Source organism: Myxocyprinus asiaticus, chromosome 6, assembly GCF_019703515.2.
Source record: "Myxocyprinus asiaticus isolate MX2 ecotype Aquarium Trade chromosome 6, UBuf_Myxa_2, whole genome shotgun sequence".
Classification (NCBI taxonomy): Eukaryota; Metazoa; Chordata; class Actinopteri; order Cypriniformes; family Catostomidae; genus Myxocyprinus; species Myxocyprinus asiaticus.
Window position 1 is genome coordinate 43,051,288 of NC_059349.1, and position 14,956 is coordinate 43,066,243.

At 37.6% G+C, this 14,956-nt stretch overlaps 1 protein-coding gene and 2 pseudogenes across 1 annotated transcript; 1 reads left to right on the forward strand and 2 right to left on the reverse strand.

The window, feature by feature from the left end:
- Positions 1–293: 293 nt before the first annotated feature.
- si:dkey-97a13.12 (jouberin) lies at positions 294–6,014 on the reverse strand. The gene is made up of 6 exons (XM_051700510.1): positions 5,775–6,014; positions 3,068–3,159; positions 2,890–2,930; positions 2,308–2,466; positions 989–1,068; positions 294–708 (listed from the first exon to the last, which is right to left on the reverse strand). Exons 2-6 carry the CDS (start codon positions 3,132–3,134, stop codon positions 552–554), a joined length of 504 nt encoding a protein of 167 aa, XP_051556470.1. The 5' UTR covers positions 3,135–3,159; positions 5,775–6,014; the 3' UTR covers positions 294–551.
- Positions 4,524–14,000, reverse strand: LOC127442734 (hydroxyacid-oxoacid transhydrogenase, mitochondrial-like; annotated as a pseudogene).
- Positions 14,001–14,064: 64 nt separating this feature from the next.
- LOC127442735 (corticoliberin-1-like) overlaps positions 14,065–14,956 on the forward strand; it is a 2,940-nt pseudogene continuing 2,048 nt past the window's right edge.

Consider the following 14,956-nt stretch of genomic DNA (forward strand, 5'->3'; position numbering starts at 1 on the left):
CCTTTGCAGCAAATGGCATATATTATTTAAATTACAAAACAGTATTTTTAGATACTTGCATTATATTCTGACCAACTCAGACAATGTCAGTGATATTATTCATTGAAATCATGTTTTGAAGTGTTCCTTAAGGATGAGTTGAAAGATACTCCAGCCTTTTATTTTGACTTTCTTTGGGGGGGGATTTCAAGACTCTTTTTTTTTTTTATGGGGGTGTATAAAAAAAAAAAAAAAAAAAAAAAAAAAAGTGCATACTGATAGCAGTAATAATTGAAATTAGTGTTACAACAGCCAAATGTCAAACCTTTTAATGAAAATTATTTACAGTATTTACATATCAGAATCTGTGCACCATTTGCAGTTGAACTGGCGAGTGACTGAGGCCCTAATCCTTGAGCAGGACACTCTGTGCTGCTGTTTGCCCTTGGCATCTTTAGATGGAGCTGTGTACAGACTGAACTCTGCCATCACACTGTCCTAGTTTCATGTGGCTTACAGTTCTAGAGATGGGGTTTGGGCCTGGTAGATGGCCGGAGATTGGGGGGGCAGAATCAGTCTGGATGGAATGCAGGATTGATGGAGCCGATTAAACGTACGGCCTGTCCATCACTGCGTCGACGGGGACGAGAGAGCAGTCGCTGAAGCAGTCGAGGTGAACCCGGCACTCCTGCCAGAGATGCTCGCCGTGGCAGTTTCAGAGAGCGCCCTCTACAGATACAAACACAAACAATCCATTGAATGATCATACCGTAAGGCAAAAGCAGAATTTAAAGAGAACGGTGTAGCTTTAGAAAACCTATAGTGAACCTGTGATGCTTAGCTGTAGGTATCTACAGGCATCTGCCATGGTAGACATGTAACAGGGCTTTGCAATTGGCTGTGCGATTTAGGGGCAGTATGCAACATTACAAACTGAGCAATCTGTCAGTCCAAGTTCGGGGCACCTAATTACAACTGTTAAAATGAGAGCAAAAGATCAATCTCTCACCCTGCACAGCCAGACCGATCATCAGATGATTTCTGCATGGAGCTCTGTTGCAGATGAGTCACTATAGGCTTCAATGACTCCTGCACAAACACACGCAAACAGACAAATGTTGAAATCATAATTTGTGCATTACTAAAGCCGTTGATCTTAACGCTGTGGTTATAGTGGGTTGAGAATATTGGATATCCCTGAAAAGTTATATGTACAGGGTTCCCACAGTTTTTGTCCAATGCATTTCCAAGAACTTTTCAGTCATTTTTGATTACTGGATAAGGATTTTAAAAAAATAATAATAATAATTCAAATTCAGATGTTATTTGCCAATGACACATCATTCAGACCAATTTGTCAACCTGCTTGACTTTTCAAAAAGAAAAATTTACAAATCAGATGCCACTGTGGGTATGCGAGAGAGTAGGGAACACTTTACTACAAGGTTCCCTTTGTAAACATTAGTAAAACCAATAGGTATCATGAACTAGCAATGAACAATATATTTTTACAGCTCTTATTAATCTTGGTTCATGTTCATTTAAAAAAAAAAAAAATACAATTGTTCATGGTTCGTTCATGTTAGTTCATAATGCATTAACTAATATTAACATGTGCAACTTTTAAATAAAGAAATTGTATAGTATGTTGAAATTAACATTAACAAAAGACTAATCAGTACTGGGTAAGTTACTTAAAGTAATCCACTACAAATAAGTAACTGCTTTTTTCAGATTACTGATTACTTAGTTGAGAAAGTTGTCAGTATACTTTACTGATTACTTTAAAATACTTTTAAGTTACTTTCTAAAACAAGCTTTTCCACTCAAAATGTCCATTTTCTCCTTGTTTATTGTCACACACCCTTCAGCTGTCACAGAATGTACAGATGTACATAATTCACATTTGAATTGTATTACACAAATAAAAATTTAGAAATATGTAGCCCAAGTAATGTACTTAAAATTAATTCATTTCATTGAAAGTCAATAACTAATCTGATTACAATAATTTAAAATGTAAATCATTACACTACTTTGTGGCTAAAGTAATTCGATTACATAAGCGAATTACTTTGTAATCCAATTACACCCAACACTGAGACTTATATGCGCTGAAAACATAATGTTCATTGTTATGTTTACAAATACAATCTTATTGTAAAGTGTTACTGATATTTCCATGACATTGAGGCCTGGAAAACAATGTTACATTTCCCTGAAATTTCTCGGTTTTTAATGACCTTGTAAATCCTGAATGTATGTATTGTGTGCAGAGCTGAGTATGTGTATGTGAATGTGTATATGTGTGTGTGTGTGTGTGAATACCTGTGTGAAGCAGGCAGTGGGGAGGTATCCCTCTTTTCCGTTCTGTTGTCGGACATAACACCAGTCAGGATTTTCCTGATACAGCAGTAGCACGACTTCACCGGCACAGACACACACCTCATCATCACACTCTGCACTGTAGCCTGCTGCCACGACCACCTCAAACACAAACACACACACATTTATACACTCAGCTATCTAAATGAGAACATACCATAGACATCTATAGTTTGTTTGTTTATTTAAAAAACAATATCAAGATTAAGGGGGACTAACCCATACATTTTAGAATAAGAAAAATACATTATTCTTATTATTGTTAATATATTATGAATAATTGTTCTAATTCATAACATCCCAAAATGTCCCCAAAGAATTACTTTGTCATATTTAGCTAACTTCTGGGGAAAGATTTGTCCCCAGAATTACGTACACACACACACACACACACTTTGGAGACAAGACACTTTGTCTCCACTATCAGCTCTACAGCAGAAAAACTGCTTTATCAGATGATGCTACAGTTCATGCGAGGAAACACTAACTCTGACAAACATTTATACTGTACAGTATGTGTGTTACCATTTCCCCTGGGTGCTTCAATATCATTCTCCTCTGACAAACTGAAAAAAAATTGTAAACAATCAATTAGATAAAAACACACTTTGACATCATCAGTCAGTGTCATTTTGCTTCATGCAAATGTGGAAATTACACAAAGGAAATAGTAAAAAGCAGTGGGAGAGAATGAAACACTCACCTTGAGGGGACATCACAGTAGTGAACACTTCAAACTCTTCATGACTCTGAGTGTAGATTTGCTCCATGATGAAGTACGATCACACACAAACTCTGTATATAAACGTGGAGGGAAAGAAGAGCAGACACACTATCTGTTCATTCAGAATCACTGCTATTGCTATGCCTCCACTCCTCTTTAAATACACTCACACACACGCACACACAGAGCTTTGATTAGGTGCTTTTCTGGGAAACGGCAGCACTCTTAAGGCTATTTAAATCTGTTGCACTTCAGTTTACCTGCTGCAGTTTACAGCTCTGATCAAACAATCACACGCTTTCAAAAGTGCTCGACTTTCTACACAATTCACTTAAACCATTCACACATATAACACTTCGCCCCTTGACGTATGACACATCACCCCAGCCCTTTAACAAAACAATGCATAACAAGTCACAGCATAACTAACTTCACACATTTGTTCTACATGACTTTGAACAAAAGTGTTGGAACTGTTATAAACAGTTTTTAGATGTATAGAAATTTGTAAGTTTATGCATGTTTCATTTGTTGGCAAATGGTAACTCAGTTTCAACGAATGGCAGACGAATATGTGAAATGGCCTTCTGCATAATGCATCACAATGAAAGCAAGGCTATATACACAGTATAATCTCTTTTAAAGACAACCAACTGATCCACACACAGTCTTTCAAGCAATAATATGTAAACTCCTTTCCATTCAGTTTAACATTTATTGTTTTTGGCACAGTTCTAAACAAAAGCCCTTGTGTAGAGTAGCAGTAATAAATGTAATCAAGTTTGGGCCCACATTTATCAGAACATGAGAAATGAGCCATATTTGCCATGTTTGTAAGACTTTCAGAACTGTGTATGCAAACTTACAAGCGACAGAGCAGACTGAATAAAATACAACGACAAGAGTTTCAACAACACAGGAAGAGAAACTGACTTAATGTTATTCACCAGATTAAATCTAATCCAGATTCTTAATTTAGATTTATTTAAATCCAATCTGCCTAAATCATTCTGATTAACAAAATCAGTCTTTGGAGTTACAATGAATGTCTGCTTTGCATAAGTGTGGATACAATGTGGTTTAAATGTGATTACAATTATGATTATTGTTTAAATGTGTTTACAGAGTATCATTTACTGTATTTACAGAACTTGCACATAACACAAGAGTATATGTAATATTTAGGTGTGTATAGAACTACACTACATGAGTGTGAATTATAGTATTTTAATGTAAAATTTGCATATTTTTCTCAGGCAAGGCAATGACAGCACAGTAAAAAGGATTAACTGAAGTGGGATCAGAGCGTTCAGATCAGAGTCTCTTGATTACATAATAAAACCAGCGCAGCTAATCAGAGGCTGTGCTTCTGAGAAGCCTGTCAGTGTTTTTTCAGTCTAGTGGTAAAACCTTTGTCAGTGTGCTCAATAGAGCTTCATGAAGCAGCAAACAGATCAGTCAGATCCTCCTCAGCGTGAGCTCTCGGAGACAGTTTAGTTACATGCTCCTTTCAAAAATACACAAACAAACTCAAGGTTATGTGCTATTATTTGGTTAATTGGTTATTTGGCTCATGAGCCATACATACACATTTTATTTTATGCTTTTAGTTTGCTTTTAGTCATTTTTCAGATCGGTCACTGCATGTTTTCTATTTTTATTCACATTTACTATAGTTGCTGGAGAAATAGCCTTTTCTACCTTTCTGCTATTTTTTTAAAGACATATTCATAAATATAGTGGTTGCATTGTATTTGTTCATTGTTATAAATGATTTATTTACTATCAAAGTATGAAATGAGTTCTGTATTATTATTTTAAATATTATTAAGGTAACAAATAATACATGTTTATTAATATATAATTATGATCATCATACAAATTATGTATAAATATTTTTTTTAACTTTGTTCAAACAATTATGTATTATAATACATATTTAATATAATAAAATGTACAAATTAAATATAATCATAACAATTATAAAATTACAATGAAATAATTCATCTTAATTCAAATAAATAATTATAAATGTTAAGATAATTAACATATTAGAATTACATAATAATGACGCTGATGATGTTGGAGTTGTTTTTTCTGCTTAAAGATCTCTTCAGCTGAAGAAGCTCAGCCCTCTCAGTCATCTTTCACTCTTATTCTCATGTTATTAAGCTATTTGAATTATTTTTGAAGGGGCAGATTAGCTGCCTTCAGCAGAAAATGATTCCTGTGTGACTGGCAGACCTGAGGAATAGTGCCCTTCACCAAAGATGGAATGTCCTCTTTAGTGTAACCAATCGCAGATAAGCCATCCTCCACTTCCAGGTCATACAGTAAAATTCCGGAGTGTGTCAGCCAACACAATGCCAGCATCAGCTTTCTTCATTTACTCACATCAGCACCCAACACACACACACATACACACACCAAAACACAATCTGTAATATAACCCTCCATCCATAACCAATCAAAACACGTAACATTCACAAAAAATAACCTACAAAATGCAGTAAATCATAATCACTGCACACCAAATTAGTGCAAATCAAAAAGTTCGTTTTTCCACCTATAATGTCTAGTAAATAAAAATCAGACAGAGTTATAGATTTATCACTGCTTAATACAAACAGGCATATCCAGTGTTAATGTTTGACGTTTTTAGAATTTAGGCACATGTTTGCATTACCTAGTATCTGTGCTGCCTCCAGATGGCGCTCTGGGCACATATTGCCAGTAAAGGCAAAAACAGCAGGTGATGTTAGAACTACAAGAGTCCATGAGGCTGAAAGACAGACACATGAAAACTACAGTGAGAAAGACTCAGGGAATCTATAAAATTAAAAAACAAATCCCACAAGGAAACTACTTCAAGAAAGCAGGAACACAGCATGCCTAACCCTACCAGTGTTGTTAAGGCGATAAAAGTAACGTGCGTTATGTAATCAGAATACTTTTTAATGAGTAAAGTAACGTAAAAAATGTCTTTTTTTAGACCATAATATCAGAGTTATTTTTTTAAATAACACGTTGCTTTTGTACACCTCTCCTTTCCCCGTATTGTGATAAATCAGGAGTAAGTGTGCAAACTGAGGGGCATGATGGGCATTGTAGTTCTAGAGAGTGGGAGGCTTACTAGAGATGTTCAGTGAAGTGCATGATGGGCATAGTAGTGTGTGTATGATGGGTATTGTAGTTCTAGAGAGTATGAGCCATGCTTATCAGCAATGGGCAGAGCACAGCAAGTCTTCTTTTAGCCCACCCGGAGATTTATGTTTTAAAAATGGCAAAATACTGCTGGTAAAGGAATGTAAATCTGAACACTTCAGTGGAATCCAGTTGTACTCATTTGCAGTGGTGGATTTGTTTGTGCACTGGAGCTTAAGAGCGGCCATCATAAACTTTGCCATTGTCATGACAATCACAGCAAGAGTTAAGAAATGTGTTCTTATAAGGCAACATTGTCAAAAATGTAACATTCGGGTAAGTGATACATTGATTCTCACGATCGATTCATGTAGGCTGCATTTAAAAGTGTGTAAAAACACATTTTCGTGATGCAATATAGCACAGGCATAAGCCGGAGAAGTCTTCCCGTGGCCACGGCATGATCAAACGGATACATACAATGTGAAATATTCGCTGACTGTTTGGGCATCCAAATTGCTTTGTTTTTTTTTAAAGCTGCCCGTAACTACTTCTCTAGGATCAGTTTGCATCCGAACTGCTCCGTGTTAAAGCATTTAACATTCGTGAAACACGATTGATTCATGTGTATATACATGCTGCATTTAAAAAACATTCAGTAAACGCATTTAGGCAGAGGGATTACTAGTCTTCCACTGGCCACGGCATGATATACAGGGTTTAGTACTCACTCAATTCACTGATTTATGCAGCCGAACTTCTCCGTGATACAGCTCCACTTAACTGGGAGAATGGGGTGAGAAAAGCTGACTCTGGATCAGCAGCTGCGAGCAACTTACTACATGGTTTGTGTACACAGACAAAATGTCTTAATTTCTTAAAATATTTGACATTTTTGTTCTATAATAAACAAGTAATTTGACTTGTGAAAAAGTTTTGAAGATATTTTGGTAGCATTAAAAACGATTCCATTCAAGTTATATCAACATGCGCGTTTGCAGCTGCATGCGATCAACCTGTGGCATTTGTACGCACCGTGGATCAGCTCAAAACAAGCATGCACTGAGATGACTTAAGTGAAAAAATATTAATTTATTCATCAGACTTATTCCTTGAATATGTTAGGTTGGCATTCCCCACTGAATTTTATCCTGTCTTCTGAAAAACATCTCAAGTTGACTCTGACATTGTTGATCATAAATCAACTTTTTCCTCAAATAAGATTTTCATTCCATTTGGCATGACCATCTATTTTTTACAGGTACATAAAAAAAGGCCACCAATAGGACAATTTCCCTTCATTCATAAAAGGAAACAAGTATATGACTTTTTAAAACATCAAAAGCACAGAACACACAAAAGTAACCACCTTTCTTTTGAAATGTCTAGGTAAGAAAATGTCAGATTGGTTTATAAAAAGCATATAAAACAGACCGGAGCGCATCAAAACCGCTGTTAGCTGCCACTCTGGATGGCATGTGAAGCGTGTGCAGGGGCTCCACCACAACTAAAGTGGGCTTTAGGGCTCGATTCGCTATAACTGAAAAGCCACACACATTAATAAATAATAATTTTCTTTATTTATCACACATTATACATTTGCACATATATGGTGAAATTCTTCTTTTTCACATATCCCAGCTAGGCTGGGGTCAGAGTGCAGGGTCAGCCATGATACGGCGCCCCTGGAGCAGATAGGGTTAAGGGCCTTGCTCAAGGGCCCAACAGTGGTATCTTGGCAGTGCTGGGGCTTGAACCCCTGACCTTCTGATCAGTAACCCAGAGCCTTAACCGCTGAGCTACCACTGCCCTGATTCTACTCATAACTCAACACTAAACCCTACTTAACCCCACCTCTGACCGCAATTTCTACCCTCTAACCATAAGCCTGAACTTAACACTAATCCCATCTTAAACTCATGACACTCCACTTCTCTCTGAGATCTGTACATATGGACAAACAGAATGAAGCATAAATGTTAATCAGTAAAATGTTTCCTCGAACCATTTTGGCCTTCATGTCCTCAAAGTCAAAGATCAAAACTCCTGTGGTTTCACTCCCCATTCCAGCCATAGTACAAAATTACACATAGGGCCTACACAAAATGTAAAATAAAATGGATAATCATATTACTAGTTCAATTTTAATAACTAGAAGTGTAAGAATGGTGGTCTACATCAATGGTTCTCAACCCTGTTCCTGGAGGTCCCCCAACATTGCACATTTTGTACATTTACCTTTTCTGACACACCCAATTCAGGTCGTAGAATCTCTACTAACGAGCTAATGAGTTGAATCAGGTGTGTTTGATTAGAGAGATATCCAAAATGTGTAGTGTGGGACCTCCAGGAGATTGGATGCTTTACAGGTGTCAATCACAGAGCCCCTGCTTACAGCAACATAAACATCAAAGTGTCCTTATTTGGCTAAATCGATCGCTGCTTTAAAGCTGAAAAGAGAAAGAGCAGTCACACACTCCTGTTTCCAAAAAGAAACAAAAATATGCATGACAACAAACACAATCAACAACAACAGTTCAACACAATCACTAGGGATGGGATAATATGGTTATCTCACGATTCAGTTAGATGTACGATATGAGGTTCACAATTCGATATATTCTCGAATCGATATAACTCTTAAATTACAAAATATTAGACATTTTTTTATTTTCTGAAAAAACATTTGAGCAAAATTCACATTATAATTTCTCATCAAAATGAAGTTCTTTAATACACAATATAAATGCTCAAAGTTTAAATATGAGTTGCTTATTTATCTTTCTCTATAAGAAAAGATCACAAAAAAATAAGCTTTCAAAAATAGTGGGCTACATTCAGGCTGATCAGGTGCAGAACATACAATAGAAATGAACAAAATCTGTCCTGAAAAAAGTATGTGAAAGTGTATATTTATATTTAAATAATTTGTCATCATTATTATAATCACATTTTAACTTATATCATGAAATTGTATATATAATAATTATATGAGCTATCACTGTTTGAAATAATGTGTACAATTTACAAGTAATAACATTAAGTTTACATTCATTTGTATAAAAAATGCTAAAAAGGTAACTGTCACTTTAAGAGTTCAATGAATGCCTTACAGTGTTCCGGTTCAGCAAACAATGGCTGTGTCTCGTTTCGAAGGCTGCGTCCTCCGGAGGTCGCATTTGTCAGCCGCATACTTCATCAAGGCTGTCTCGTTTCAGAAAAGCGAGTAGGACACTACGAATGCGACCTTCAAATGCAACCTTCTTTCACGGGAATTCGGAGGATGCATGAGGTGTATCCTCCGTGGGCACTCACAACTAGTGATGGGAAGATCGGATCATTTTACTGACTTGAATCTTTGAGTCTCGTTCAGCAAAATGAACAAATCTTTATTCAAGTCATTTCGTTCATTTGAGCAAAATTAAATTAAAATGTTAAATTTTCAATAGCCAAATCCCCCCCAACACTTCTACTTACGCAAACTTTGATTATAGTCCCAATGAGGAAAAATGATAATGCAGCCAAAGACAAATTATGAGAAACAGAATGAATAGTTCACCTCTGGAATCTTCTTGTCCGAATCGTTCGTTCTTTTGTCACTGCATAGCGTATACGGCTGTCACGTGACAAAAGAACGAACGACTCGGACCATATGACTCGAGAGGTGAACTAGTCATTTCTGTTTCCTGTGTGAGCAATGCATAGCGTATACGGCTGTCACCTGACGAAAGAACGAACGACTCGGACCATATGACTCGAGAGGTGAACTAGTCATTTCTGTTTCCTGTGTGAGCAATGCATAGCGTATACGGCTGTCACCTGACGAAAGAACGAACGACTCGGACCATATGACTCGAGAGGTGAACTAGTCATTTCTGTTTCCTGTGTGAGCAATGCATAGCGTATACGGCTGTCACCTGACGAAAGAACGAACGACTCGGACCATATGACTCGAGAGGTGAACTAGTCATTTCTGTTTCCTGTGTGAGCAATGCATAGCATATACGGCTGTCACGTGACGAAAGAACGAATGACTCGGACCATATGACTCGAGAGGTGAACTAGTCATTTCTGCTTCCTGTGTGAGCAATGCATAGCGTATACGGCTGTCACGTGACAAAAGAACGAACGACTCGGACCATATGACTCGAGAGGTGAACTAGTCATTTCTGCTTCCTGTGTGAGCAATGCATAGCGTATACGGCTGTCACGTGACAAAAGAACGAACGACTCGGACCATATGACTCGAGAGGTGAACTAATCATTTCTGTTTCCTGTGTGAGCAATGCATAGCGTATACGGCTGTCACGTGACAAAAGAACGAACGACTCGGACCATATGACTCGAGAGGTGAACTAGTCATTTCTGCTTCCTGTGTGAGCAATGCATAGCATATACGGCTGTCACGTGACAAAAGAACGAACGACTCGGACCATATGACTCAAGAGGTGAACTAGTCATTTCTGTTTCCTGTACAGTGCCTATGTGGTTTTCACCTAACAAACGAACGGAGGTTGCGCAATGCACATGTGCGGCCAACACAAAATTAACAAATCACTCTCTGAGACTACTTGTTCTTCTGAGTCACATAAAAGAGTCGTTCAAAATGAATGTAAGAAATGTTTCCGTTTGTCTTACGAAGGCCATCTCATTTAAAGGATACTTGTTTAAAGGAGGACACTCGATATACTGCAGCCTTCAAAGGACGCATCCTACCTAGCACACAGCCTTTGAAACGAGACACAGCCATTGATACAAATCTCTCAATTTCTTTAGCGCATCCATGCTGCGTGAGATTACAATTAATATTTATTTATTTTTATCTGACTGTAAAGAACAGAAAGGATTTTAAGACCTCATCTTTGATGGACACATATTACACCATTATGTACTTTGCACTTTTCATCAAAACAAGGCGATTTTCCAGGCATGCCAGTACTTAAATGTCTAAAAGCTAAATTCAAGCACTTTAAGGACCTTGTGTGAACCCTGTAAACAGTGTAGAAAAAAAGCGCAGTAGGAGTAAAATCAAGTGATAGAGAGATTATGATTTCATTTATGATCACATGGACAGAAAACTATGTTGCAAATTTCGAAATATCGTGTTTGCCTTGATATGGTTCGTTAATTTTTTGGTTCGCGATATATCGTAATTCGATATATCGTCCCTTCCCTAACAACAAACATGGAAAGAGAATTAGTGTTAAAGTGTAAGCAGTAGGGATGTCATAAAATATCAATATACTAAATATTGATCGACACATTATTTTATTGATATTTTTTTGAATTAGCTGACATTTAAATTAGAAGCCTAATTTGCTTGCTTTCCAATTCACTCAGTTGGACTTCTGTTTAATAGTCTGACGTAATAGCGTTGCGAGACCACAAGAGGGTGATATAACATTTACTGAAGCCAGTCACGGGTAGGAAAGGCACAGGTATCACACACACAGGACGAGCTGATGCACAGTAGATGGCAGTCAAAAGTTACAAAGGGTTTTGTACTCCTTCAAGAATGAATAAACTGACAATGATGAGTTTGCAGGTTAGTGTATGAAAGTGGTGTAACTGCTCAAACTGAACAATTAGAAATGGCAACGTCTGTTATGCAATTTCTCTATATGTAGCCTTGAATAGGTCTTTCGTTCAAGCTGTCAAACCAAACTGTTTTCTAATGCAAGTTCAACTAAGACATACAAAACCTACAAACGACTATCTTGTACACACACATTTGCCAACTGATTCCCATATCAACACATGCATTCCCTTTCCTTTTTTTTTCTCTAAGCCATACTGTGTTTGCACGAGTGCTCTCTGTCTATACCTTTTGTCAGCTGGTTCCACTCACGTCCTGATAGATCTGGTATTTAACTCCTTGTTTTGTTAAGGGGTCCAGCACTGCCGCAAACGGGGGCAGCTGTGACAGGTTTCTATCGGTCATCAGACACACATTACGTGCTCCCATATTCTTCAAATCCTGACCAACAAATCACAAGCCACATCCAACTTTACAATTACCGTTATTTTTATTTTTTTACAATTTATGATGAATGACAACTCTAAAACGTAATTTTAAAGTGCAAACTGAACAATTATCAACAAAAAGATAACCAATAACACATTTAAAGTTTATTAATGAGTTTAATTCTGATAAATACATTAATTGGTTTTCTATAACACAGCAAAAGCCTGGATGGGTCAGTGTTACCATGCCAATTTCTCTGGTCACTCCTGCTCCAAATCTGATATTTGAGCAGGCCATCTGAGAAAAAAGAATAAACAGACAATGAAAAAAAAAAAAAAGGTTAATAAAAACAAGAGTAGCCTACACTTTGATGTCATGACAATTCATGATATCACAAACTTATAGACTATAATTTGAGATCAATTGTCCATTAAGAGAAAATGATATATTTATATATACACACACACACTGATCAGCACCAAGACGTTAGCAGCAGATCCTTTAAGTCCTGGAAGTTGCAAGGCGGGGCCTCCATGGATCAGACTTGTTGGTCCAGCACATCCCATAGATGCTCAATCAGATTGAGATCTGGGGAATCTGGAGGCCAAATCAACACCTTGAACTCTTTGTCATGTTCCTCAAACCATTCCTGAAAATGTTTTGCAGTGTGGCAGGGCACATTATCCTGCTGAAAGAGGCCACTGCCATCAGGAAATACCGTTGCCATGAAGGGGTGTAGGTGGTCTGCAATAATCTTTAGATAGGTGGTACATATAAAAGCAACATCCACATGAATGCCAGGACCCAAGGTTTCCCAGCAGAACATTGCCCAGGGCATCACACTCCCTCCGCCGGCCTGCCTTCTTCACATAGTGCATCTTGCTGCCATTTCTTCCCCAGGTAAACAACACACACGCACCCAGCCGTCCACATGATCTAAAAGAAAACATAATTCATCAGACCAGGCCACCTTCTTTCATTGCTCCATGGTCCAGTTCTGACACTCACGTGCCCATTGTAGGCACTTCCGGCGGTGGACAGGGGTCAACATGGGCACTCTGACCGGTCTGCGGCTAAGCAGCCCTATTCGCAGTAAGCTGCGATGCACTGTGTGTTCTGACACCTTTCTATCATGGCCAGCATTACGTTTTTCAGCAATTTGTGCTACAGTAGCTCTTCTGTGGGATCGGACCAGACAGGCTAGCCTTCGCTCCCCACGTGCATCAATGAGCCTTGGTCACCCATGACCCTGTCGCCGGTTCACCGGTTGTCCTTCCTTGGACAACTTTTGGTATGTACTAACCACTGCATACCGGGAACACCCCACAAGACCTGCCGTTTTGGAGATATTCTGACCCAGTCGTCTAGCTATCACAATTTGGCCCTTGTCAAAGTCACTCAGATCCTTATGCTTGCCCATTTTTCCTGCTTCAACACATGAAATTCAAGAACTGACTGTTCATTTGCTGCCTAATATATCCCACCCCTTGACAGGCACCATTGTAACAAGATAATAAATGTTATTCACTTCACCTGTCAGTGGTTTTAATATTGTGAGTGATCAGTGTATATGTAAATATATAAATTGGTAGTAAATAAAGTGTTTAATAATAAATGTATGGTGCACTCCTACTTCAACGCATAGTCAGTTTTCCATTCACAGGTATGAGCTTCACCTGCAGAAACTAAACACATAAAACACACTCACACATGACTGAGTCAGTGCATTCAGAGAAATAAATGCAGTAAAAATATTTTACCTCGTTGATAAGTGTGCGAATGCGCCTGAGATGAGTGGGGCATCTGCACCTTTCAAATATTTTGCGTGTAAATATAAGGTGCTGATATGTAAGCTGTAGCCTACAAGATGTCTTTTAAACTATATTTGGGTGCCCTCTGGGTTTGTTTACAACTTTCAGGCTGTTGAATTGAGTCCCTATACATACAGTATACCACTGTTACTACATACAGGACCCCACTGTCAAGCTCCTGAAGTTTGCAGACGACACCACATAAGTTCTCTTCTGGAGGATTCGAGGAATCTGACAACAGCAGGTGAGCGAGAACTGAACACAAACTACATAAAGGTTAACGACTGTTTTATTTATTTATTATATTTCAATTAACCTGTAAATTTCAGACAGTAATCATGAATCAGCTCGAAATTTAAAATCGAAATTTAAACGAGGTTAAATTGTGTTTTAGTCACACAGGATAAATATTTATCAAAGTATAATTATTATTTTCACTGGGATGGGCTATAAGTAGGGGAAACCAGGGCCAGTTGTCACACTTTATAGACTTATTTGAGTAAATCTTTCTCAGGGTTGGTTTCATTTTTATTGTCAGTTTCTATACAGGCACATACAAGTCTTGTCTACAAAAAGCTATTTAGCATCTTGCAAAAAGTTCATACATGGGCCAACAGTTGAGCATGTTGTCAGACTATATATGTAAGTTGTCAAAATAGGAACCTGCCAGGCAGTGCTCGAATTGAATCAAATCTTATGGGTTGCACCATTACTCTCACAATATACAATTTATACAAAATATTCAATATATTTATTTGATCATAATATCCATAACTATATACTATTTATTAAAAACAGGCTTACATAAAAGAACAGGCTTTTGTGTTGATAAAGAATTTAAAAAAAATACACATTTTCAGTCCAATGTTATATAACAAAGAGAGATAAGCTACTATTCTTCTTTTAAATGGCTTACTCCAATTAATACTGGATTTAGAGGGTGACAAA